General features: G+C 42.2%; 1 protein-coding gene across 5 annotated transcripts in view; it reads left to right on the forward strand.

Annotated features, from left to right (window-relative positions):
- The window catches only part of COL4A5 (collagen type IV alpha 5 chain), a 158790-nt gene that overhangs the window by 89538 nt on the left and 41709 nt on the right, over positions 1-27543 (forward strand). For 3 of the 5 annotated variants that reach the window (XM_040442331.1, XM_040442333.1, XM_040442335.1), the window contains exons 26-34: positions 701-793; positions 1091-1195; positions 1455-1552; positions 1774-1924; positions 7758-7871; positions 13206-13214; positions 17527-17694; positions 20356-20445; positions 21280-21426. In XM_040442331.1, the coding sequence (XP_040298265.1) occupies positions 701-793; positions 1091-1195; positions 1455-1552; positions 1774-1924; positions 7758-7871; positions 13206-13214; positions 17527-17694; positions 20356-20445; positions 21280-21426 (975 nt within the window). The remainder of the gene's footprint in view (positions 1-700; positions 794-1090; positions 1196-1454; positions 1553-1773; positions 1925-7757; positions 7872-13205; positions 13215-17526; positions 17695-20355; positions 20446-21279; positions 21427-27543) is intronic. The other 2 variants (XM_040442332.1, XM_040442336.1) reach the window with 1 other exon arrangement.

Consider the following 27543-nt stretch of genomic DNA (forward strand, 5'->3'; position numbering starts at 1 on the left):
TAGTATTGCAGCTCAGCATCATTCACTTAAATGTGACTGACGTGAGACTAGGCCATGTGACCAATTAATGTGATAACACTTGCATTGGGGGGTGTCAGGAGTCAGACGCCCGTTGATCTGATATTGATGACCTTTCCTGAGGATTGACCATCAATGTCAAACTCTCAGACCACCCCTTTAAATCAAAAGGCTTTTGGAGGTGCAGTATAGTAGTGCTCCATACAGTACTCCTATTACACCACTTGGTACAGAGCTGTATGGAACCAGAATATGCTTGCGTGCAGTAAGAGTACATTCACATGTGGAGAATACGCCAAAGATTTTCCACTGTGGAATTGTATGTGGAAAATCCGCAGAGGGTTACAGTTCTGGTACAGTGAGTGAGAGTTTATAAAATCCACAGCAGAAATTGACTTTTTAAATCCATAGCAAAAAGGTGAAATAAAATGCACGACTGCATTTGACAAATTCTGATGCGGAAAATCTGCAAAAAATGGCCATATCGATATTTTTTTGTGCATATCTGAAACTGAACAGGCAACATTTCTATATAGGTATAGAGTGGGCTGCAAAAATCAATTGCACTGGTGGGCCCTGAGCTCCGTAGTCCCAGACTGTACATAAGAGAGAGAGTTCATTTTTAAATTGTATTGTTGTATCCATATTGATTTCATTCATGATTTGTTCATTCATTTTCTAGGTACTAAGGGACCACCTGGCCAAACAGTAACGGAGAAAGGAGCTAAAGGTCTTCAGGGTCCTCTTGGCAGTTCAGGTCCACCAGGATCCCCAGGTGAGTCGTGTTCCTCAGTGGACCCCAAAAATTCTAATGTTTAAGCCCTAATTCATTGATATATATTGTATGGCCTGTAGGAATTAGCTCAATTTGCAGCACCTTTAGGATACTTTCATCTTCATCTGCCACTGCTGAAACAAAATAAAGCTGTGTCGTTGAGAGTATTAATGTTGTTGTCACCAATGTGATCTGGGTCTGAGGTCTATTTTGGGCAGCTTAAGCTACCTCTTCATAACTCTTACTAAACCTCATACTGACTGTTTGCATTAATTGCGTTACGCTCTCTGTTTTTAGGTGAGCCTGGTCTGCCTGGACAATCTGGACTTCCAGGCCTTACAGGAATGAAAGGAGATCCAGGTGTCCCAGGAATTGGACTTCCAGGACCAGCTGGTCCAAAAGGTATGCACTAATAATATTTATTAGGAAAGTTCATGAATAAGAACGTCATGAAGACATCTCTATTTTACAAATGGGACATTATTCCAACTGTCTTAGAGGTGTATATATATTGCTATATTGATCTACTACATATTATGTGAAAAGAGAACAAAATCTGTTGTTGCACTTTTAGATGAATATGCTGCTTTTATTCAATGACTGTACAGTGCAATGTCTTTTGGAAGAGGAAAGATTGAACAGCACATGTTTTGTTTCTCAGGGTTTCTGGGTGCACCTGGACCACCAGGACCACCAGGTTTATCAGGAAATCCGGGATCAGATGGAATACCTGGCCAGCCAGGTTTCCCAGGACCAAAGGTAAAAATGGCGGTGGATTCATAGATGTTACTTTATTGCAAAAAACCCTGAGATGTCTCAGATAATAGATAAGCGATATTGTAGAGTTGACAATGAAGAAATGTCTATTGTTCTATCTAGAAGTTGACATCTATGTAGAGATAATTCTACTGCAATAATATACTGTGCATGTAGTTTCAGTTCTCGCCCAGTTTTCCTTAATGCTTTGTTTGAAATAAAAGGGTGAGCCAGGATTTGGATTACCAGGACCTCAAGGGCAACCAGGTTCTATTGGATTTAAAGGATCTCAAGGACCAAAAGGAGATTCTGGATTCCCAGGGATGCCAGGGGCTCCAGGAAGATCAGGATTTGATGGCTCTCCTGGACCAAAAGGTAAAGAGTAAAAGAAGGGTTTTTTGGGATGGGAATGGTCAAGACAGAAAAAAAGGTTTAAAACCTGGGTGTATGTACCATTCATGCATCCCATGAGGCTTCTGTGGTCCTAAAATATGAGCGAACAAGAGTGTGGGGAACTCAAGGATCATGGAAAGGAGGTGAGATTGTAATCAAGCACCAAAAGGGAGATTTATTCAAACTGGTGCCAAGGAAAACTGGCTTAGTTACCCAATCAGAATGAGCCTTTAATTTTCTGAAGGAGCGCTGAAAAGTGAAAGGTAAAATTTGATTGGTGGTTGCTGTGGACAACTAAGCCAGTTTTCCTTTGCACCAGTTTTGATAAATCCCCACCCAAGTCTCTCTGATCCAAGTGGATTTCATTCATTGCATCGGAGAGCCCATCTCTATGTTTTCTCCTGAGTTAAAGGGGTTCTCTGAGCTTTTAAAATTGATATCAGATTGGGGGGGAGGGGGTCCAACACAACGCTGATCAACTGTATGAAGGGAAGGCGCGCATAGTGCTTGCCTGCCGTCTCCCTTCTCTCTTCCTGCTCGCCATAGACAGCAGTAACCAGGAAGAGAGAAGGGAGACCGCAGGCGCACACCTTCCCTTCATACAGCTGATTTTTTTTGGGGGTGCCGAGTGTCAGACCCCCGCCAATCTGATATTGATGACCTATCCTGAGGACAGGTCATCAATATTAAAAGCCCGGAGAACCCCTTTAAATCAGCATGGGTGTTGATTACATACTTTTCATTCACTTTTTGAGCTCTGAAGATGCAGAATTGTGAATGCAGCTCTGTATCTCTCTATAATAGAGGCTGTAATTTGCAGTCATGCAATGTACATAATTTACACATTACTCAGCTTTGGAATAATTGTACACATAAACTGTTAAATATTGTTAGTATCTGGAAGACACTTGCCATTTAAGCGTGCAGATTACCGGGTCATTTTAGGCGGATAGATGTCCGCCCCTTACCGTGCTCCAGTAGAAAAAACTGCATGTCAATCTTTGCTCGTTATGTGCTGATTACATGTGGCAATCATTGTCTGTATGGTGACCAGTGATTAATACGATTGTTTGCCCACATACAGTTTTCATTTTTCAGCAGCACATTCCCTGTTTACATGGGGCGATGAGCTGCTGACAAATGATTTTTAGTGCTGCATAAAAGAAACGATCACACATTGGGCACCGTTCTGGAATAGTTCATTCTCAATCACTAGCATGGGTAAAAAGGCACATAGTGTTGCATGTCATTCACTCTTATATTAATATGAAAATTGCTCTTAAGCCTCATTCACGCCACCGTATTTTTCATCCGTGTGCTACCTGACCCATTCATTTCTATGGGGCCATGCATATATCCATATATTTTGCAGATTTGTGTGGCCATTCCACAAATTAAATTACATGTGCTATTCTGGTCCATATTGAGCACAAGAGTAGCCCTTTGATTGAAAAAATGTGGATCGCACAAGGAAGGTGTCTGTATTTTGTGGATCTGTTGCTTGCAGACCAAAATACGGACTCTGTTGTGTGCATGAAGCCTTAGGCCCCTTTCACACGGGCAGGTTTTCCGCGCGGGTGCAAAGCGTGATGTGAACGCATTGCACCCGCTCTGAATCCGGACCCATTCATTTCTATGGGGCTGTGTACATGAGCGATTTTTTTTTTTCACGCATTACTTGTACGTTGAGTGAAAATCGCAGCAAGCTCTATATTGTGCGTTTTTCACGCAATACAGACCCCATAGAAGTGAATGGGGCTGTGTGAAAATCGCGAGCATCCCCAAGCAAGTACGGATGCGGTGCGATTTTCACGCATGGTGGCTAGGTAACGATCGGGATGGGGACCCGATCTTTATTATTTTCCCTTATAATATGGTTAATAATAGCATTATTATTGGGGATGGAGGGGTTAAAAAAAATAAAAAAATTAAACTCACCTCATCCACTTGTTCACACAGGCCGGCTTGTCTTCTTTCTTCTTCTTTGAGGACCTGGGAGAAAAGGACCTTTGGTGACGTCACTGCGCTCATCACATGGTCCATCACCATGGTGATGGACCATGTGATGAGCGGAGTGACGTCACCAAAGGTCCTTTTCTCCCAGGTCCTCGAAGAAGAAAGAAGACAAGCCGGGTTGCGCGAACAAGTGGATGAGTTGAGTTTAATTTTATTTATTTTTTTAACCCCTCCATCCCTAATTTACTTAGCATTCTGTATTAAGAATCCTATTATTTTCCCGTTTAACCATGTTATAAGGGAAAATATTAAAATCTACAGAACACCAAACCCAAACTTCAGTGAAGAAGTCCGGGTTTGGGTCTGGGTACCACATTCAGTTTTTTCTCACTCGCGTGCAAAATGCATTGCACTCGCGCGGAAAAAACTAAAGAACGCAACACAATCCCATACAATACTCACCCCACTTGCAGGCAAAATCGCGTGATTTTCCTGCGACGTACCTATCCGGCCCTTACACGCGACGCCCGTGTGAAAGAGGCCTTACTGTGGGAGCCATCTAACAGTCACATCCAGGGCTGGAAAATGACAATCTTGCTTGACCTGCAGGGGCTAAGAGAATGCATGCACTTGATGCTTGCACTGCATAAAAGAAGTAGTATACGCCAAAACATCTTGATGAGCAGGGTTCTGCAACACAGCCCCCTCAGCTGTATGAGACTGTGCTGCAATTCTCTGCCCAGCAGGTGGCAGGAGCGTTTCTGTCCAGAGAAACACTATGAAGGGGCCACAGAGCTTAGCTCCTCACTTCTAAGGAAAAGGGGGATGAGGCCACTTGTGACTATTAGATGCTGGCATATCCTAGCACTATCCTATTATGGGAAATCCTTTATAGGAGTTTTATGAGGTTAGCAAAATATGTGTGTAGTATTGCGGCTCCGTTCCATTGAAGTGAATTTAAGCTGCAATACAACATATGACTTGTAGACAGATGTGGCACTGGTTTTAGGAGAAAGCACTTAAGTATTTCTGTACAACACCTTTAAAGAGGACATGTAACCTCCGAATGAGGGAAAAAAATAGAAAAGAAGCGCACAATAGGGTAATATTGTTTAAACAAACAAATTAATACAGTGGGAATTATCCACACTCACCTTGTAGGGTTGTGATTAAATAGGCACAACTCTACTGTAGACTTGATAGAAATAAGATCTTTTAACCAGGACTGCAGCCGCAGATTGTTTGTTCTTTTCGGTGGGGTGTCCAATCCCCCAAAAAGGAATTTTCAGTAAAGAGAGAAAAGGTTTCTGCCTCGGTGCAAAATCACTGGAGAAGATGATCTTAGTGCAAGAATTCTTCTTGGTTTAATAGAAACTTGTAACCTCTAATGACATGCCTGTTTTACTAACTACTTGCATTCCCCATCTAATAACAATTCTGGAGCATCTCCTCTTATGATTCTATGATGTATCTTTTATATTTCATTATTCCTGCTAGAAGATGCATGCATGAATAAATTGCTTGCGGTCTGCAATGAAGGTCCAGATGGGTGTTACAAATTAGGGGTGTGTACTAGCACAGTCTGACAGTGGCAGCATTGATTGGATAGTGTCACACTGTGCAGAGACATGCCACCAACTGGTAACACCCATCTCGACATTCATTATGGACTGCTAGTAGTTACAAAAAGACATCTGTCCATCCAGTTCGGCCTGTTATCCTGCAAGTTGATCCAGAGGAAGGCAAAAAATAACTGTGAGGTAGAAGCCAATTTTCCTCACTTTAGGGGAAAAAATTCCTTCCCGACTCCAATCAGGCAATCAGAATGATCTCTACTAGCTATAACCTGTAATATTATTACACTCCAGAAATACATCCAGGGCCCTCTTGAACTCTTTTAGTGAATTCACCATCACCACCTCCTCAGGCAGAGAGTTCCATAGTCTCACTGCTCTTACCGTAAAGAATCCTTTTCTTTGTTTGTGTACAAACCTTCTTTCCTCCAGGCGCAGAGGATGTCTCCTCGTCACAGTCCTGGGGATAAATAGATGATGGGAGAGATCTCTGTACTGACCCCTGATATATTTATACATAGTAAATTAAATCTCCCCTCGGTTGTCTTTTTTCTAAAGTGAATAACCCTAATTTTGATAATCTTTGAGGGTACTGTAGTTGCCACATTCCAGTTATTACTTTAGTTGCCCTCCTCTGAACCCTCTCCAGCTCTGCTATGTCTGACTTGTTCACAGGAGCCCAGAACTGTACACAGTGCTCCATGTGTGGTCTGACTAGTGATTTGTAAAGTGGTAAAACTATGTTCTCATCACAGGCATCTATGCCCCTTTTGATGCAACCCATTATCTTATTGGCCTTGGCAGCAGCTGCCTGACACTGGTTTCTACAGCTTAGTTTGCGGTTCACCAAAATTCCTAGGTCCTTTTCAATGTCAGTGTTACCCAGTGTTTTACCATTTAGTATGTACGGGTGACTTGCATTATTCCTTCCCATGTGCATAACCTTACATTTGTCAGTGTTAAACCTCATCTGCCACTTCTCTGCCCAAGCCTCCAGTCTATCCAGATCCCTCTGTAGTAGTATACTGTCCTCTTCAGTGTTAATTACTTTACACAGTTTAGTGTCATCTAAAAAAAATATATTTTACTGTGCAAGCCTTCTACAAGATCATTAATAAAGATATTGAAGAGAATAGGGCCCAATACTGACCCCTGAGGTACCCCACTAGTGACAGTGACCCAATCTGAGTGTGTACCAATAATAACCACCCTCTGTTTTCTATCATTGAGCCACTTACTTACCCACATGCAGATATTTTCTCCCAGTCCGAGCATTCTCATTTTATATACTAACCTTTTATGTGGCACAGTATCAAATGCTTTGGAGAAGTCCAGATATATAACATCCATTGATTCGCCGCCATCAAGTCTAGAACTTACCTCCTCATAGAAACTGATTAAATTAGTTTGACATGACCGATCCCTCATGAAGCCATGCTAATTTGATGTTATTTGCTTATTTTCATTGAGATCCTCCAAGATAGCATCTCTAACGCTGGGTTCACACATGAGCGTACCTTGTTGTGCTCTGTATGCACGATTTTATCGGGCGTCTCACATACGCGGCTCCGAAACTAGCAAACGCCCATTGTCGCGCGTTCCCGGAAGTCTATGTACGGGAACGTGCGACCATACGCCCCAAAGAAGCTCCTGTACTTCTTGGGGCGTAGGGCGTTTTACAGCGCGTTCGTACGCGCTGTAAAACGCTCAGGTGAGAACCGTTCCCATAGGGAATCATTGGTTCTTGCCTGTTGAGCGTTTTACAGCGCGTAGGAACGCGCTGTAAAACGCTCAGGTGTGAACCCAGCCTTAGAAAACCTTCAAACAGTTTACCCACGACAGATGTTAAACTTACTGGCCTATAGTTTCCAGGCTCTGTTTTTGGACTCTTTTTGAATATTGGCACCACATTTGCTATGAACCAATCCTGTGGGACACTCCCTGTTCATTCATAGTTTCTAGCAGGAATAATAAATGAATGATATATCATTGAGTCATAAGAATAGATAATAAGAGGGGTGCAAGATGTTACTAAAACAGGCATGTCAGGAAAGTTTACAGGTCATCTTTCTCATTGTCATGCAGTAATGAGTGATAATTGTAGATTCTATTTTTTTTTATTAATTATGCTGTGTTAAATATAGGATTTCCAAAAGCCAACATCTGTAAAATCTTAGATAACAAACTCTTATTTCCAGGGAAATTTATTTTAAATTGTTTTAGTGTGCAGGCATTTAATAAAACATTATTCAAAATACATTGTCTGTTATGCCTTTTTATCATAGGTGACTCTGGTCAGAATGGACTTCCTGGCCCAGCAGGTCCTCCTGGGATTCCAGGTACTGGTGGCGAAGGTCCTCCTGGCCCTCCAGGGCTTCCTGGATCAGCCGGCCCCCCAGGTAAGTCATACATTCTCTCTGGTCTCTACAAGATTAAGCTGAGAAGTCATTTCAGTCACAGCAGGTATAGGTACGATGCAAATGAATATAACTTTGCATTTCTGCTGTTGTATTGTAGTAGTATTGTATATAGCAGTTTTTATACTCGTCAGATAAATGCATGTTCAAAAATCATTTACATCTCATTCTTGATTCATGGAATGTCACAACATTATCCATTTTAAAAATAACAGTTTTTTTTTTGGCTGTTTTGTTTCAAGGGGCTATGTCACCTGGTACTAGCATGAGTAGATGACACTATAAAATGTATAAAGAAGAAATACAATCTAAATTATGAAAATAATTATTATTATTAAAGTGTAATCTAAGCAAATAGTGTGGGCTTTATTTTGGACATTCATAAATTGGGTAAATGCCTTGAAGAGAGGGCACAGCCCTAGTTTGTCCCATCCTCTTTACTTTAGGTTTCCATAAACAGTGTAGGAGTCCCCTTTACAAACGTAATGCATTCTCAGTAAACGTGGTAGCCCAAAGGTCATACAACGAGGCACCTGATGATAAGACACACCCCAGGTTTTAGAGGATGAAAATAAGAAAAAAAAAATCATCAAACCTCAAATCAGACCCCATATCAGATCCTCACATCAGACCTCCATATCAGGACCTCACATGACCCCCATATCAGACCTCAGATCAGACTCCCATATCAGGGACTCGCATCAGACCTCAGATCAGATTCCCATTAGACCCCCGTATCGCCTCACATCAGACCTCCGATCATGATCTGACCCCCATCAGACCTACATATCAGACTCCCGTATCAGACCTCAGATGAGACCCCCATCAGACCTCACATCAGACCTTCATGTCAGACCTCTGTATCAGAACTCAGATCAAGATCAGACCCACATCAGACCTCCTTCAGACCTCAGATCAAACCATAAAATAAATAAATTCACTTTACTTCTTTACAGGTCTGGCGTTCTCCCCTGCATTCTTCTCTCCCTGATCTTCTCAGGGCCCGTGCTGGGGTGCAGTGCAGTCTGGATAGTGCAGTGTGGCCTGCAGAAGGGAGGATGAGTACTGGCAGAGCTCGCAGCACCTCACTCCTGGCTCCCAGCACGTACTACATACTAGTGAGTGCTTCCATAATGGAATTGCTCACTAGTATTCATTTTATAAGACACTTGGGGGGGAAAGTGCATCTTATATATGCTATATCTTTACTTTTCTTATATAAATGTTGTAATAGAAATATATATAGGTGTATATCTTCTGCCCCCTCAAGGTGACATAACCCCTTAAAATGCTTATTTAGTGACAGCTGTATTTTGCATAAATATGGTGTAATCTACAGAAACTGAAGGAGAATCCCCTCTCAGCACTATAGACAAACATAATGGTTCCTGTAGTCTCCATTGTATTTCTGCCATCTACATCCTGTTATTAAATATGCTTTCACACTTCTTATTGCAGCTGGTATGTACACTAATGAACACCGAAAAAGAAACTCATATACTGTATTTGCTTCACCGCTGTTAACTGAGCACTTTTCAGGACCTTTTATATTACATTTTCCTGCCACCAGCTCTGTGTGAGGCCACATCACCCTATGCATAAGCCGCCTGCACAATGTCCCACAAAAGGCTTTGGCCTGAAGAGCACTTGTGTGATCACTATTCACTGAACACTCTGCCTTCTTGCATCCTGCTCCCCGCTATACTGTGTTCAAGCTTTGCGAATGATTTCTACTAACTGCATGCATTAATATGACGCATGTTCACCATGCTTAACGTTTTATTATAAAGACACTGCCATCTTTTGTTTAATGGTATGGAGACTGTGGGCAATAGTTATACATAGGTACTATGTCAAATATTGCCTGATCACCGTCATGGCATTCTAGCCTATGGTCTATGGCTGCCCTTATTAGAACACAGGGAATTAATTGCCTAAGATGGTCTTTATTTTTTATTATACAATACTATTTTCTTAAGATTTTCCAAACAGTTTTTAGAGCACGATTGTCCAATCTCATTGTGCGTGTGATTGGGTTTATGAAAAAAAGGGGACCGGAAATTTTGTTTTATATGTCTTTGCAAAGCTCGTTTTGGACTATTGAGTGTACAAGTGGTTGGATCATCCCATACCATCTAGTGTCTTGCTTTAATTTTTTGCAGACACGATTCTTGTGCTTACATGGGTCACACTCTGGGTCTGGTTCTGTTTAGGAATCCAGCCGCAGCAAATAAACCATGGCGTTTACACACGCTTCACACGTGGGGGATAGGTTAACTGTCTTTATATGAAATTGCCTCTCGAGAGCGTATGTGCATGGTGGAGAAATTACTGAGGTCTATGCAAGGTGGTAGAGTAAGGCCTCTTTCACACTACCGTATGGCTATTTCAGTGTTTTGCGGTCCATTTTTCACGGATCCCTTGTTCAGTTTTTTTTGTTTCCGTTCTGTTTTTCCATTCCGTTTTTCTGTATGGCATATACAGTATAAAGTAATTATATATAAAAAATTGGGCTGGGCATAACATTTTCAATAGATGGTTCCGCAAAAACGGAACGGATACGGAAGACATACGGATGCATTTCCGTATGTGTTCCGTTTTTTGCGGACCCATTGACTTGAATGGAGCCACGGAACCGTGATTTGTGGGCAATAATAGGACATGTTCTATCTTTCAACGGAACGGAAATACAGGAACGGAATGCATACGGAGTACATTCCGTTTTTTTGCGGAACCATTGAAATGAATAGTTCCGTATACGGAACGTAAAAAACAGCCCGGAAACGGAAAAAAAAAACGGTAGTGTGAAAGAGGCCTAAGTTAGTGATATAATACATTGATATGATACAGAAGCATTATATTAGATTTTTATGGGGTTCTACTTTGCATTAGATATTAATATGTTAATACACTGGTCTGCGATTTAAAAGATGGCAGTGTTTTTACACGATCTATCTTTCTGTGTCACTTACTAATATCATTTATATGCATGTCATCACTTTGCTAGATTATTCTAAATCACATGTATCCATTATGTAGCATTTAGTTGCAAAAGAAAGAAGCCGCATTACTGTGCATTAAACCAGTGCAGTAGATTAGAGAGTCTAATATGGCAGGACGAAATAGGAAGTCATTACTAGAGTGGTGGATATTTTTCTATAATGTGCCCCTTTGTATTAGATTATCAGGTATGTCTTTTATTAGGGACTGATAAACTGGAGACCCTATCAGTGTCCTGATGTCAACTGAAGCTGACACAAGAGGGTTAATTTGCTACTTACATTCACATTATGTGATGTACAGTTATTACTAGTGGAGGAGAGACTCTCAATGAACCTTTTATCTCAACCACAATCATTCCCAATGCCAAGAAGCACAGTAAAGTCATGTTTCGTTCCATCATATGGTAGATATGAAGTAATCACTGTGTTGCAGTCACCCTATGTAACTGAAAAAGGCTTATACATTTTAAGGTTTACCTTTAATTACCCGTCTTATTTATATGCTTAATTGAGCACCTCGAGATGACAGTCTTACCAATTGCAGGACAGGCGTTTTCCTTGCGCACCACTACCCCTCTCCAGTAACTGTGCAGAGAATCGCAGCACTGCTCCATACAGGTGTGCTACCTGCATAACACCTAGACAGGAGTAGTGCTGCGCAGGGAAAAATCAGAGGTAGTCACAGTGTGCCAGGGCCTCTTTGTTCCACCAGTTGTGAGGGCTCCAGCAGGTAGACCCCCACCGTTCATCAAATGACAGCATATCCAAGCGTGTGTCCATGGGAAAACCCTAAAAATGATGGTTTAAAATGGAAGTAAATAGAGTTTGTAAGGCTACCTACACATCTGTGCAGCAGTTTCCATCTTTCTGTTCTGTTATAGAAACGGCATAGCCGGGGCCCTCGTATATATGATGGACCCCATTGACTTAATGGGACCCATCAGGATTCCGTCATGATGGCTCAGCCTTTTGTCTGCCATTTTCACAGAATCTGTGAGCACCCTCCATCACAGATGTGAACGTAGCCTAATGTGTTTGTGGTATCACAGGGTCTGATCTACAGTGTGGTATAAATGTACTAGAGAAATACACTGACCTCTAAACCATATTGCCTGAGACAGAACCATACACATACAAGAATTTCAGTATTAAAGGGCATCTGTCAGCAGATGTGTACCTATAAAACTGGCTGACCTGCTACATGTGTGTTTGGCAGCTGAAGGCATCTGTGTTTGTCCCATGCTCATATGTGGCTGTATTGCTGAGAAGTTTTAATATATGCATATGAGCTTCTAGGAGCAACGGGGGTGTTGCCGTTACACCTAGAGGCTCAGCTCTCTCTGCAACTGCTGCCCCCTCTGCACTTTGATTAACAAGCCCAGGCAGTGTAAACGTGATCACACCTGCCCCTATCAATCAAATTGGAGAGGGTGTGGCAGTTGCAGAGAAAGCAGAGCCTCTGGGTGTAACTGCAACGGCCTTGTTGCTCCTAGAGGCGTATTTGCATATATTAGGGTACTTTCACACTTGCATTGTGAGGATCTGGCAGGCAGTTCCGTCGCAGAATATCATTTGTAGACGGATCCGGATGCGGATCCATCTGACAAATGCATTGAAATTCTAGATCCATCTCTCCGGTGTCATCCGGAAAAACGGATCCGGTATTTATTTTTCTCGCATTTTTAAAGGTTTGCGCATGGGCAGACCGGTTTTCCGGAACACTTAGTACAGGATCCGGCATTAATACATTTCAATGAGAAATAATGCCAAGTGTTCCAGAATTTTGGCCGGAGAAAATACCGCAGCATGCTGCGGTATTTTCTCCGGCCAGATACCGTAAAGGGACTGAACTGATGCATACTGAACGGATTGCTCTCCATTCAGAATGCATTAGGATAAAACTGAAGTGTTTTTTTCCGGTATTGAGCCCCTGTGACGGAACTCAATACCGGAAAAGAATAACGCTAGTGTGATAGTACCCTTAAAGTATCTTTTTTCTCAGCAATGAGGGCACATATGATCATGGGGCCAACACTGATGCCTTCAGTTGCCGAGTCTACTAAGTCTGCTGATAGATGCCCTTTAAAGTATGCTCTATTAGAAATGCAATCCTACACATATTTCCAGAGTACGTGTGTACAGGGCTGACGTTTGCTTTTTGTTTGATGCAGATTGTGCTTTTTTTTTTAAATTTTCCATTCTATAATTAACTTAGTCTTTTATCTTAACCTAACTTCTTCCTGACTACATTATTTGCAACTCATTTCTGCTTGATGCCTCCTGATGATCCTAAACCTGCTGACTTGTGACCAAGGTCCACCAGGTACTGTGGTTCCTCCTCCATTCTAGCTCATTCTGTATCAGTTCTCTAACCTATTTACAAGGGTGCACTAATGCTATATTCTTGCATTAAATGTAAATTTTTTTTTTTGATTTTTGCATTATTTGACCTTATTTCAGCGCTATCCACTAGTCTAATACAGTTTTCCTGGAGCATAAAAGTAGCCATACAGATTAGATGAATGTCAGCTAAACCTGTTGATTTCAGCATGACCAACTGACCACCTAATACTGTATGTTTGGGGTATCCTGACTTCCTGATGGCAGTTGTCAGAGAAAAGAAGGTTTGGGAATGTTGGCTTTCAACATACCTGATCCTTTTATTTGGTGATATGCTACAGCCAGAGATGCCTGGCAGCAGTATTTTATATCCATTGCACGGTCAGCCAAGCGTTTGGCCAACATATGTCTAAGTGACTCTGTCTTAGCAGATGGTACTGAAGATGGGTATGACAGATGTGAAGTGTCCATACCTTATTTACAAAAGATAACACTTATATTTGCTATTGATTTAAAGGTTATGGACTCCTTAGGAGCCATTTTTAGCACTGATTTACATGTATTTTGGACTAAAAACATTTTGTAAATTCTATTACGTTTTCATTAAACATTTTGCGCCATTTGGCTTTTGCAGCCAAATCAAAGTTGATCTTTGCTGTGAGCATAAATCAAATTAGTATATCATGCAGAGGAGGGCAGAGAGAGAATGGGCAACGAGGGCTATATCACAGAACAGCTTTCTGCAGCTGGCTTAGAAGTGTAAAAGTTAGAAACTCAAAATCTTTAATAAAGAAAACTATTACAAAAAATGGGCTGTGGCTCAAAATACATGTAAAATCAGTAATACAAAGTGAAATGATATGAAGAATTTCACAGTGACGTGATATACAGAATATCACAGGGACATGATATATAGAATATCACACATATAGTGACATAGTAACATAGTAAAATAGTCATGTTTATGATATTTATATTTTCCTAAGGCTCATTTTCACTTTATCATAAAACTGTGAATGTTGTTAACCTCATTACCACTTTACAATATCAGTGATACATTAGCAGGTTCCTGGAAGAGGAGACAAGACCATTATTTTCTGGGCTGTCTCCATGTTGAGCTACATCAGTTGTCCCTGTGGCTGCTGGCAACACAAACGTAAAATGAGACTAAAGGGGAACAAACATACATACAATAATTGTCCTGTGTAAATGTGCTACCGATCACCCGATGAATGAGCAAACAGTTGGACGATCCTGACATTCCTGACGATCAGGCAATTATTGGGAACAAATGGTTTGTTCCTGATAATTGCCTGGTCAGTTGGTCTCTGTAAAGGTGCCTTAAGACCTCGTGCTCACAGAACAGAGGCCGTACAGCACATAGAGCCCTATATGGGTCCATGCCACAGCACCATACAAGACTGTGGGGTGCAGTAAAATGCTCTGCTGGGTGTTGTACATATGGAGCTCTATATTTCTAGAAGCAGTGCTTCCTGGGGGAGGATCAGATTGGTACAGGAGCGGATTGGCCATAGACCTTACAGGAAAATTTTCTGGTGGAACGATGCCCAGGGGGCTGCCTAGGCCCTCCTCATGGCCTACCAGTGGAAGTTTTGGGGGATGTATTTTGTGCTACTGGCAGTATTTTGTGATGGACTGTGGTATTTGGCTCTGCTGGGGTGGTATAATGTGCCACAATATGGTATTGTTGGCCCTGCCCTCTATCAATTTGGACCCGACTACAAAACGGTGCCACTTTTAGTATTTTTTCCAGGGCCATTTTAAGTTTGCCCCTGTATTGGAACATAAGGCATCTGATAGAACGTGCCACATTTTTTTTTATCACATTATTACAGAAGTAACCTCTGTAGGCCTCCTTGTGAAACTGAGACAGACAGAGGTGCAGTAAAGGACCCATGCACAAAAAGGAGAAGCAATACGGCTGTGTGCATGAAGCCTAACATAAGAGTCTCAATCCTTCACTAACAAAGTTGTTGCTTTGCTCATTAATAAAATGGATTTTTGAACCAGTAAGGGAAATAAAATCAGTAGTTACCACCTCAGTGGTCCGGTGTATCTGATCGGACATTATCCATCCATTTGATTTTGTTGGAAGTATGCTCCCAGCCGGGCGAGGACAGTTATTATTGCTGCATTTACATTTACAGACCATGCTTATAACGATGATTTTTATGGTGGTTGAGCACTCATGATCAATGTAAGATGTTATATCATTAATCATTGATCGCTTCCTGCATTCACACGCATTGTTTCAGTCACTTGGAAACCAGTGACTTATAATAATAATTGGCTGGTGTTGCTGGTTCACTAAACAATGTCCCATGCCTTGACTTTATATGAGCAGTAAGTGGGTGATATGGTTGGGGGAGGGGAAGGTAAGAGGGGATCTGTTGCATTTATTGAGGTGTTCTGTGAGGTTGGGCTTTAAGAACATATACAGTCATGTGAAAAAATTAGGACACCCTTTGAAAGCATGTGGTTTTTTGTAACATTTTTAATAAATGGTTATTTCATCTCCGTTTCAACAATACAGAGAGATTAAAGTAATCCGACTAAACAAAGAAAACTGAAGAAAAGTCTTTTCAAGATCTTCTGTAAATGTCATTCTACAAAAATGCCTATTCTAACTGAGGAAAAAGATAGGACACCCTTGCCCCTAATAGCGAGTGTTACCTCCTTTGGCTGAAATAACTGCAGTGAGACGGTTCTTGTAGCCATCTACCAGTCTTCGACATCGGTCTGAGGAAATTTTACCCCACTCCTCAATGCAGAACTTTTTCAGCTGTGAGATGTTTGAGGGGTTTCTTGCACGTACAGCCCTTTTCAAGTCACCCCACAGCATCTCAATGGGATTCAAATCTGGACTTTGACTTGGCCATTCCAGGACTCTCCATTTCTTCTTTTTCAGCCAATCTTTGGTTGATTTACTAGTATGTTTTGGGTCATTGTCATGTTGCATGGTCCAGTTCCGCTTCAGCTTTAATTTTCTAACTGATGGTCTCACATGTTCTTCAAGCACCTTCTGATACACAGTAGAATTCATCGTGGATTCTATGATGGTGAGCTGACCAGGTCCTGCTGCAGCAAAGCAGCCCCAAACCATGACACTTCCACCTCCATGCTTCACAGTTGGTATGAGGTTCTTTTCTTGGAATGCTGTGTTTGGTTTACGCCAAACATGTCCTCTGCTGTTGTGTCCAAATAATTCAATTTTGGACTCATCTGTCCAAAGAACATTATTCCAGAAGTCCTGGTCTTTGTCAACTTTATCTCTGGCAAATGTCAGTCTGGCCTCGATGTTTCTCTTGGAAAGCAAAGGTTTCCTCCTTGCACACCTCCCATGCAAGTTAAACTTGTACAGTCTCTTTCTGATTGTAGAGGCATGTACTTCTACATCAACAGTAGCCAGAGCCTGCTGTAGTTCTCGAGATGACACTTTAGGGTTTTTGGAGACCTCTTTTAGCATCTTGCGGTCTGCTCTTGGGGTGAACTTGCTGGGGCGACCAGTCCTGGGCATGTTGGCAGTTGTTTTGAAAGCCCTCCACTTGTAGACTATCTTCCGGACAGTGGAATGGCTGATTTCAAAATCTTTTGAGATCTTTTTAAATCCCTTCCCAGACTCATAGGCTGCTACAATCTTTTTTCTGAAGTCCTCTGACAGCTCTTTTGCTCTCACCATGGTGCTCACTCTCACTTCAACAGTCAGGAGCACACCAAACTAAATGTCTGAGGTTTAAATAGGGCAAGCCTCATTCAACATGCAGAGTAACGATCTACTAATTATGTGCACCTGGTGTGATATACCTGTGTGAGATCTGAGCCAATTTAAGAGGGAATACATGTGAGGGTGTCCTATCTTTTTCCTCAGTTAGAATAGGCATTTTTGTAGAATGACATTTACAGAAGATCTTGAAAAGACTTTTCTTCAGTTTTCTTTGTTTAGTTGGATTACTTTAATCTCTCTGTATTGTTGAAACGGAGATGAAATAACCATTTATTAAAAATGTTACAAAAAACCACATGCTTTCAAAGGGTGTCCTAATTTTTTCACATGACTGTAGATATTTAACAGATATCCTCTATAGTGAAATAACCGCATCAATGTACTGTAGACTACTATGTTCATGCCTGTGTTAAATACATATTTCTGTATATCACTGTCTCAATAAAAATATTTAGGGAAAATATGAATCATCTTGGAGTAACTGTTATTTGCATCAGCTTTACCTTTGCAAGTGTATTTGCAGTATTTAACATATTGTATTGTAATTCAGGGTTGCTGGGTATACCTGGTGACAAGGGTGATACTGGTCCTCCAGGATTTGAGACTCCTGGCCGACAAGGAGATCGTGGTAATCCTGGTTATCCTGGAGAACGTGGATTTTCAGGTCCTCCAGGGCCACCTGGGTTTCCAGGCCGTGACGGAGTACCAGGCACTAAAGGTAAACTTATTGCATACATTTGGTGAATATTGTTTTTTCTTAAAGGGGTTGTCCCACGAAAAATATTCTACAGTTTTCAAACCAGCACCTGGATCTGAATACTTTTGTAATTGCATGTAATTAAAAATGTATAACCAGTGAGCTATTCAATAAAATTTCTGTATAGCGCCACCTGCAGTTTTTTTTTCTTATTTCTTTGACCTGCTCACAGAGCTGGCCGCACATGCTCAGTTTCAACTTCAACTGCCTCCTGAGCTGTGATTTGGAGAGCACGGACACACCCCCTTAGCTGCAGCAGAAAAGACACTCCCCTGAGCTGTCAGCTTGATATAAATCTAGCAGAGCAATGAATGGGGAGATCTCTGGATCCATGTGAGGTGCACGGCTGGTTCTAGCTTTGTTGGAAAGACTGTCATGTACTATATGATGCCCGATTTTCATTTTTTACAATAGTCACGGGATAACCCCTTTAATGTTTTAAGTTATTCATTTGTTATTATTGTTTATAGTACCAATACATGTATAATTAGAGTAACAGTATCTTCTGATTTCACCCCTCACGATGACTTGTTCATGTACCTTCAATAGCATGTAAAAATACAAACAATCAGCGCCTGGCTTAATCACCACTTATCTATATATAGATTATTCTTTCTTGGCAACTACATAAAGCCGGTGTTCTGCCAGAATGCTATACCTTGGCAGAATGCTATACCCAGAAGTGCTATACCCGAAAGTGACGCGGCCGCACCGGAATCAGCTGGAGGAGGGTGTGTGTGGCGCTGCACAAGCGCAGATCCACTGGTAAGTAAAAATTATAGCACCGCAGCGGGAGAAGCACGCCCACTTAATGCGCATGCGCGAAACTGGCTGGGACACACTGCGCGCATTCTGCTAAAGTATAGTATCCTGGCAGGCCATATTTCTGAAGGGGCACAGCTGGGCATATTTCTGTGGGGGCACAATCCTGGCCAGCTGTGCCTCTTCAGAAATATGTCCTGCCAGAATACTATACCTTAGCAGAATGCTCGCAGTGTGTCCCGGCCGGATTCGCGCATGCGCATTAAGTGGGCGCGCTTCTCCCGCTGCGGTGCTATGATTTTTACTTACCAGTGGATCTGCGCTTGCGCAGCGCCGCACACATCCTCCTCTAGCTGATTTGTCACTTCCGGTGCGGCTGCGTCACTTCCGGGTATAGCATTCTGCCAAGGTATAGTATTCTGGCAGAACACCGGGATCATGGTGATGGGAGCTTTCAAAACTTAAAGGGGTTGTCCAGTTTCATGATGTTGACGATCTGTCCTCAGGATAAGTCGATATCAGATCAGAGAGGGTGGCACCTCCACTGATGAGCAGTTTGAGGTGTCCACTGCCCTTGTGTGAGCACTGCATTCTCTGTGGTGTTTATCTGCACACTGTCTCCATTGTAGCGGCGGTGTAGTTTACTTGCAGCTGTTTGTCTCATCCATGTGAATGAAAGAGGAAGCTGTAATTACACTGCACCACCACTACAATGGAGAAAGTGTGCAGGTAAACACCACAGAGAATGCAGTGCTAACATGAGTGCAGCAGTCCCTTCAAATAACTCATCAGTGGAGGTCCCAGGTGTAGGACCCCCACCAATCTGATACTGATTATCTATCCTGAGGATACGTCATCGATATCACGAAATTCTAAACTCTAAACCTGGAATGATAAAACTGAACAAGAGATAATCTTACCTCCACTCTTTTTCAGTCCGCAGCATTTTAAAGGGGTTGTTAAAGGGGTTTGCTAATTAAAGTGTGTTTTAACCAGTGTGTAGAAAATGGGTCTATATGCAATTTATTAATATGGTCTTGCACCGCACATTTGACAGGGAAAGCAATTTCCACATTTTGCACAGAGCCTTATTTTGGAAATGACCATTGATGGAAGGTCATGTAACCAAAACCTTCAGCAACCTCCTCACCCTGCGCATGCGCAGCTTTCTGATAGACAGTATTTTTCAGTGGAGGTTGGTGACGAATGGGACTGGTCACATGACTTTTTATCTGCATCCATTTGAAGACAAGAGCTCAGTGCTGTTCACACAGAATTGTCTGCCTCACTAAGAATATATTATTACATTAGTTATAGTCCAAGTTCTTAAATAGTGCTGAAATAAACATAAAGCGTCCAACCATTTTAGTAGTAATTGTAATTCGAGACAAAGTTGGATCAAAGCATAGGAAGAGATTAGTAGAGGATGTGCTGGAATATTTTTATTTTTGGGGGGTGTTCAGTTAAGGGGTTTATATATGATTAAAGTCTATACCTCTCCTTACCCTAAGTTCAAATCTGTCCACTTCTCCATTGAAACCAGAGGACAGTATTTGCGTGTCATGATTGTGGGGATCCCAACAATGGAACTCTACCAGTGATTTATAGCAAAGTCCATTTGTGACTAAAAGATGAATCAGATATAAATGAAGAGGATATAAGACCTCTTCCAGTTCACTTATAAACATCCAATTGCTAAACACATCTGAAAACATTATATTAATACCTCACAGAATTAGATACGCAGTAAATAAATGATGCATCCTACTGCTTCTGTTTGAAAGTAAGTTATCTACACCTGACATTTTTTTTATTCCTCTTCATCATCATCAATCATTATTATGTTGATATTGTCTGTAGGTGTAAAAGGTGACATGGGAATTATGGGAACACCCGGACCAGCTGGACCACCTGGCAATCCTGGCAGTCCTGGTTTTCCTGGCCCTAAAGGTAACATATACACATCAAAGTATGAAAATCTTACTTTATGTCACACTGACCATTGATGATATAATCATGCCTCGTGTGAGCGCCACAGCGTTCTCTCTGCTTTTCCTAGGCCGAGTGACGACGTGGCCTAGGAGTAGCTCAGCCCCATTCAAACCCTTTTAAGAGTTTTCCTTGACCATCTTTCTATATTCCTGATTATAAAGTGCCCTATAACCTATGACTGTCTTGCCCTAGCTGCATCCTCCTGACCACTAGCTGGACTATTTTTCTGGCTGTTAGAGAGAGCGGTATCCACTAGGGCTGCCATTTAAAACTAGCATCCTAAAGTTATCACCCAACTTGGCAATTAAGCTTGGAAGCACAGAAGTAGGGGTTTACTTCCTTTCTTGTGAACCCTTTCTACTCCCCCTAACTGACCCATTTACACACCTCCATTTCTACTCCCATAACTGCTTGCTCAGTGAGCAGCATGCTCTTCTCAAGACTAGTAAAGGGGTTTTAATGCAAGCTTCAAGATGGAAAACATACATCTGCCATAGATGTATACGTGCATAAGTATGGCAAACTGAAGAAAATCTCCATCTTGCTATCCATTATCTGAGTTACAAAAAACAGTAAAGTGTGAATAAAAAGTAGCGCTTACAGAGGATCTAATTCTGCCTTTAACTCATTTTAACCACTTATTTACAAATCCTGTAGTTAAGCAAGCCCAGTAAACACAAGCCCCAATAAATGTTTCTTCTACATGGTTAGATGGTAGATTGCCATCCTTTCAGTAGATTAGCACACAGATTATGAAATCATTCTATTTCTTATTATTCAATTGTATCGCAGGTCTTGATGGATTTCCTGGTCAACCTGGTACCAATGGTAACACTGGACCTACGGGTGACAAGGGAGAACGTGGTCTTGCAGGCCCACCGGGCTCTATTATAGGAGGTCTAGGAAGCAAAGGAGCCAAAGGAGAACCTGGGCCAGATGGTAAGTGTGATAGGGATAAGGAAATGTCATTAGCATTTTAATGTTGGGAATCTGGAGGAACCTGGATCTTGCTGGATTAATCTCACATTATTCATGAAAACTGTACTTTAGCAGACCGTTTTCCTATGGTATACACTGTTAGTAATGCAGTGTTTCAAGGTTTCATAGGAAGATACCACTTAAGAGAGCTGTCTGGGTATCTTCTGCAGAAGATGCTGGATCTTAGCAGATCAGCTCTGCAGTGAAGTTCAATAGCCTTGTGAAACCTCTGGGGCTGTATTCCCCATGTAACTGGAGCCAGTATGACCTCATAGGGGCACAAAGTATAAAAAAGATTACATGGATGAAGGCAAATTATATATATACTACTATATACTACTCACAAAAAGTTAGGGATAAAAATGCACTCTAACCTTTACAGGTGAACTTAATGTGACCTTCTCTAAATGTTTGAATGCACATGTCCAACTGTTCAATGTTTCAGTACTTTTTGCACAACCTGCTGTTCCCTAACAAGGAGCTTAAAGAGGACCTTTCACTTGTAAAAACAATGTGAACTAAGTATGCTGACATGTAGAGCGGCGCCCGGGGATCTCACTGCACTTACTATTATCCCCGGGCGCCGCTCCGTTCTCCTGTTATAGGCTCCGGTACCTTTGCTCTTTAAGTTATAGTAGGCGGTGTCTGCCCTTGTCCTGTGGGCGTCTCCTTCTCTTAGGCTGCAGCGCTGGCCAATCACAGCGCACAGCTCACAGCCTGGGAGAAAAAACCTCCCAGGCTGTGAGCTGTGCGCTGCGATTGGCCAGCGCTGCAGCCTAGGAGAAGGAGACGCCCACAGGACAAGGGAAGACACCGCCTACTATAACTTAAAGAGCAATGGTACCGGAGGGCATAACGGGAGAACGGAGCGGCGCCCGGGGATAATAGTAAGTGCAGTGAGATCCCCGGGCGCCGCTCTATATGTCAGCATACTTAGTTCACATTGTTTTTACAAGTGAAAGGTCCTCTTTAACAGCAAAATTCACAACAGGTGTTTTATCCATGAATCGCCCAATAAATTTCCTGGTTCAATTAGAATTGGTATTTAAACAATCCTCATCCTATTAACATTTTCACATCATGAGACCAAGAAGACACCTAACAATTGATCAACAGTACCTCGCTATTGGAAGGCTTCAAGCAGGATGTTCTCAGACGGAAGTAACCACTGAGCTTAGAGTGTCACAGAGTGTCATCAGCAGGTTGCAACAGAGATACAGAGAGATGGGAAGAGTCACAGAAAAGCATAGAAGTGGACGTCCTTTGGCCAAATCCCACACTGATAATCGCTTCATTGTGAACAATGCCCTGCAGAACCAGATAATGAAGGTCACACAACTCCATGTACATTTAAGGGAGGTGAGAGGCACCTATGTGTCACTTCAGACCATTTGAAACTCTTTACATCAGCGTGGTCTGGGTGCTAGATGACCTGCAAGTGTACCTGACCACAGGCGTCATCGTCTTGCATGGGCCAGGGAGCATCTATGCTGGATGAAGGACTAGTGGGCCTCAGTGGTGTTCACTGAAGAAAGTCGATTCACGCTGAGCAGAAATGATGGCCGCCAACCATGTTTGAGACGTCAAGGAGAGCGCTATGCATTAGCCATTGTTTGCCTTTGGCGGTGGTGATGTTACAGTGTGGGCAGGTGTGTCTAGTCAATACAGAACTGCCCTACACTTTGCGAATGGTACAGTGAAAAGCCCATGTTACTTGAATAACATCATTAATCCAGTCAATGTGCCTCTGCATGAACAACACAGGCCTAATTTCATCTTCATGGACGACAATGTGCCAGCTCATCGAGGTTGCATCATTAGGGAACGGCTGCTGGAGACTGGGGTATTTCAAATGGAGTGGCCTGCATTTTCTCCAGACCTGAATCCCATTGAAAACCTATAAGATCAGCTGAGTTGCCGTGTAGCGGCTCGTAACTCTGTACCCCAGAACCTCAATGACCTGAGGGCTGCCCTTCAAGAAGAGTGGGATGCCTCAGCAGACAATAAGTCGACTTGTGATCATCATGAGACGTCGTTGTCAAGCTGTAATTGATGCCCAAGGCCACATGACAAGTTATTAAGACCCAGCACTGGTGTCGGCTTTTGTTTCAATAAATTGTTTGAGATGAGGAATTCACCATTGCTGCTTCTACGTAAATGCACTACTTTCATGATATAATATCACTGTAGTGTGAACTTTACGTTTTCCATAAATTTCACCCAAAAGCCAAATATTCCTAATTTTAGATATATAAAAATGGCACTTCTAGCCCTGTCCCTGGTGACAGTACGTTTATATATCCTCTATATCGAAATAACAATAACAGAAAGTATTTTATATTTTTTCCAGCTGTAAAACATAAGAAGAAAAAATACAAAATTAAACGTAGCATAGAAAAAAAGATTTAAGAATTATTTTAAATAACCGAACAGAAAAAAAGCTATGGTTTTCAAAAAAATGTAGAGAAAGGGGTGGCAGAGGAAGGAGGAGAAGCAAGGGTGCACAGAGTGACTTAGGTCCACCTTTAGTGAATTTAGCTGCTCATTTGCATATGGATTAAAAGTACTTTTTTACCTGAGTGAAGAAGCGGGTGGCTAAGTGAAAGGTATCATTACCTTTTACCTACAGGGCATTGTGTCTTGTTTCACAAGTGAATTTCCTGATGACAGACTTGCATTAATTTATTTTGGAGCACGCTATGCAGTAAAAGGTGTCAGTGAAGGATTTGTTCAAGTCACCATAATCCAGAGGCAGAGATTTCATGGCACCTACAAAAGGTAGTAATGCTTAATGCGTATTTTATTAGGCCTCTTTCACACTTGCGTTGTTGGGATCCGGCATGCACTTCCGTTGCCGGAGGTGCCTGCCGGATCCGGAAAAACGCAAGTGTACTGAAAGCATTTGAAGACGGAACCGTCTTCCAAATGCTTTCAGTGTTACTATGGCACCCAGGACGCTATTAAAGTCCTGGTTGCCATAGTAGGAGCGGGGAGCGGGGGAGCGGTATACTTACAGTCCGTGCGGCTCCCGGGGCGCTCCAGAGTGACGTCAGAGCGCCCCATGCGCATGGATGACGTGATCCATGTGATCACATGATCCATGCGCTTGGGGCGCCCTGACGTCACTCTGGAGCGCCCCGGGAGCCGCACGGACGGTAAGTACACTGCTCCCCCGCTCCCCGCTACACTTACCATGGCTGTCAGGACTTTAGCGTCCCGGCAGCCATGGTAACCACTCTGAAAAAGCTAAACGTCGGATCCGGCAATGCGCCGAAACGACGTTTAGCTTAAGGCCGGATCCGGATCAATGCCTTTCAATGGGCATTAATTCCGGATCCGGCCTTGCGGCAAGTGTTCCGGATTTTTGGCCGGAGCAAAAAGCGCAGCATGCTGCGGTATTTTCTCCGGCCAACAAACGTTCCGTACCGGAACTGAAGACATCCTGATGCATCCTGAACGGATTACTCTCCATTCAGAATGCATTAGGATAATCCTGATCAGGATTCTTCCGGCATAGAGCCCCGACGACGGAACTCTATGCCGGAAGACAATAACGCAGGTGTGAAAGAGCCCTTATTAGCCATTATTATATTATCCAGGCTAAGACAATCAGAACCAGGCTCCAGGCTCATCACACATACTTATTTAGCCTTACAGAAACAGTGCTGAGAAAGGTCCAAGTGGATTGAAATGCTTAGTACTAACCAAGTACTTGCGCTAACATGTTGTGCTTCTGATTGCCTTAGGCGGAATAGTGTAATAATTGTTCGTAAAATAAAAATTAAACTTTACAGCCTTTTGCAAGGGCCACAAATTCTCTGCCTTTAGACTAGGGTCACTAAGACAGGACGTAATGTAATTTGAGGGAATTATATGTAGGAGATCCATTTTACATGTCGGGTTGTGCCTGTTACATAAGTCAAATGTTGCTTTGTCACTGAACTTAGGTTTTAAGATCTTTTAGTTTTTATTCCATAAGATACACCCTCGCTTTCACTAAAACACACATGGGGGAATCTATAAGAGACTGTACATCAGTTTTCTAGTGTCCAAATGTTGTGACATTTTGTGCACAGCCTGCCAGATCTCTTTGTATTTCAGCATTCCCGGAAACCTAAATGTTGCCGTCCAGCCCCATTGACTATAATAGGGTAACAGCAGAGATCCGGCCACATCCCGGTGAATATGGCTAGAATTGACCCAGAAGAAAACTGCTGCGTGGGTTACAACTGGATCTCTGCTGGTCCCCATTATAGTTAATAGGCCAGAAGACAACGTTTACGCTTCTGACAATGCCGAAATCCAGAGAGAAAAGCCTGCCAGATTTTAATCGCTAGTGTGAAACTAGCCTTACAGCACTCTTTCAACTTGCAGAAAGTGATCCAACAGCTTCACTATAGTTTATACCAGAATTATAGTGCAAATCTATTTCAGTTCATAGTGCTCACAGATTTGCTTTTCTGGTGCACGGACTGGCAGAAGATATACCAAATTTATTTTGTAGTCATTTGCAACTAATTTCTACAGGTAAAAACATATCATAGGTCTGTAGAATAAATAGTAGCAATAAGTAATCTTTTTTCCAGATAGTATTAATTCCGGCATTATTAATCCAAAATTGTTTCTTTGAATAATTACAGTAGTAACTGAATTAAACTAGTAAGAAATCTGTCTAATTAGGGTACTTTCACACTAGCGTTTTTCTTTTCCAGCATAGAGTTCCGTCACAGGGGCTCTATACCGGAAAAGAACTGATCAGTTTTATCCCCATGCATTCTGAATCCGTTCAGTTTGCATCAGGATGTCTTCAGTTCAGTCGTTTTGACTGATCAGGCAAAAGAGAAAACCGCAGCATGCTACGGTTTTATCTCCGGCTAAAGAAACTGAAGACTTGCCTGAATGCCGGATCCGTCTTTCCGGTATGCGCATGCGCAGACTGAAAAAAAGGTGAAAAAATAAATGCCGGATCCGTTTTTGCCGGATGACACCGGAAAGACGGATCCGGCATTTCAATGCATTTTTTAGACTGATCAGGCATTTTTAAGACTGATCAGGATCCTGATCAGTCTCAGGCTACTTTCACACTTGCGGCAGTGTGATCCGGCGGGCAGTTCCATCATCGGAACTGCCCGCCGGATCCGCCGATCTGCCGCTGACTGAAAGCATTTGTGAGACGGATCCGGGTGCGGATCCGTCTCACAAATGCATTGCAAGGACGAATCCGTCTCTCCGCTTGTCATGCGGACAGACGGATCCGTCTTGAACATTTTTTCACATTTTTACCGATCTGCGCATGCGCATGCCGGAGCGACGGATCCGGCATTCCGGTATTCTGAATGCCGGATCCGGCGCTAATTCATTCCTATGGGAAAAAATGCTGGATCCGGCGTTCAGGCAAGTCTTCCGTTTTTTTCGCTGGAGAGAAAACCGTAGCATGCTGCGATTTTCTCTTTTGCCTGATCAGTCAAAACAACTGAACTGAAGACATCCTGATGCATCCTGAACGAATTACTCTCCATTCAGAATGCATGGGGATAAAACTGATCAGTTCTTTTCCGGTATAGAGCCCCTGTGACGGAACTCTATGCTGGAAAAGAACAACGCAAGTGTGAAAGTACCCTTAGTAATGCCATCAGTTAGCATACATTTTGCCTGATCGGGCAGGCAGTTCCGGCAACGGAACTGCTTGCCGGATCTCTCTGCCACAAGTGTGAAAGTAGCCTAAGGTCACCAATAGGAAGTATGTTCAGTGATCTGTACTCATTATTACAATCCTGTTATTAACAAAGATATACACATGAGACAAACTCTGTAAAATGTACAAAAAACTACTGTACAAATGCATTGTAATGTTGATTGATATGTTAATTGATGGAAAATAAATAAAGAATTATAATAAATAAATAAATCTGTAAAATACACCACTTCATTCACATTCTTGAATCTTTGCCTGGAATTTATTACACAAGTCCATACACACAGATACAGCTTTGATTCTATCTTTTTCTGTTATTGAAAAGAGGGAGTTATAATTGATGTGCTTTACAATTTGAAACAATGAGTTCAATGAGCAAATGT

This window comes from Bufo bufo, chromosome 8, assembly GCF_905171765.1.
Source record: "Bufo bufo chromosome 8, aBufBuf1.1, whole genome shotgun sequence".
Taxonomy (NCBI): Eukaryota; Metazoa; Chordata; class Amphibia; order Anura; family Bufonidae; genus Bufo; species Bufo bufo.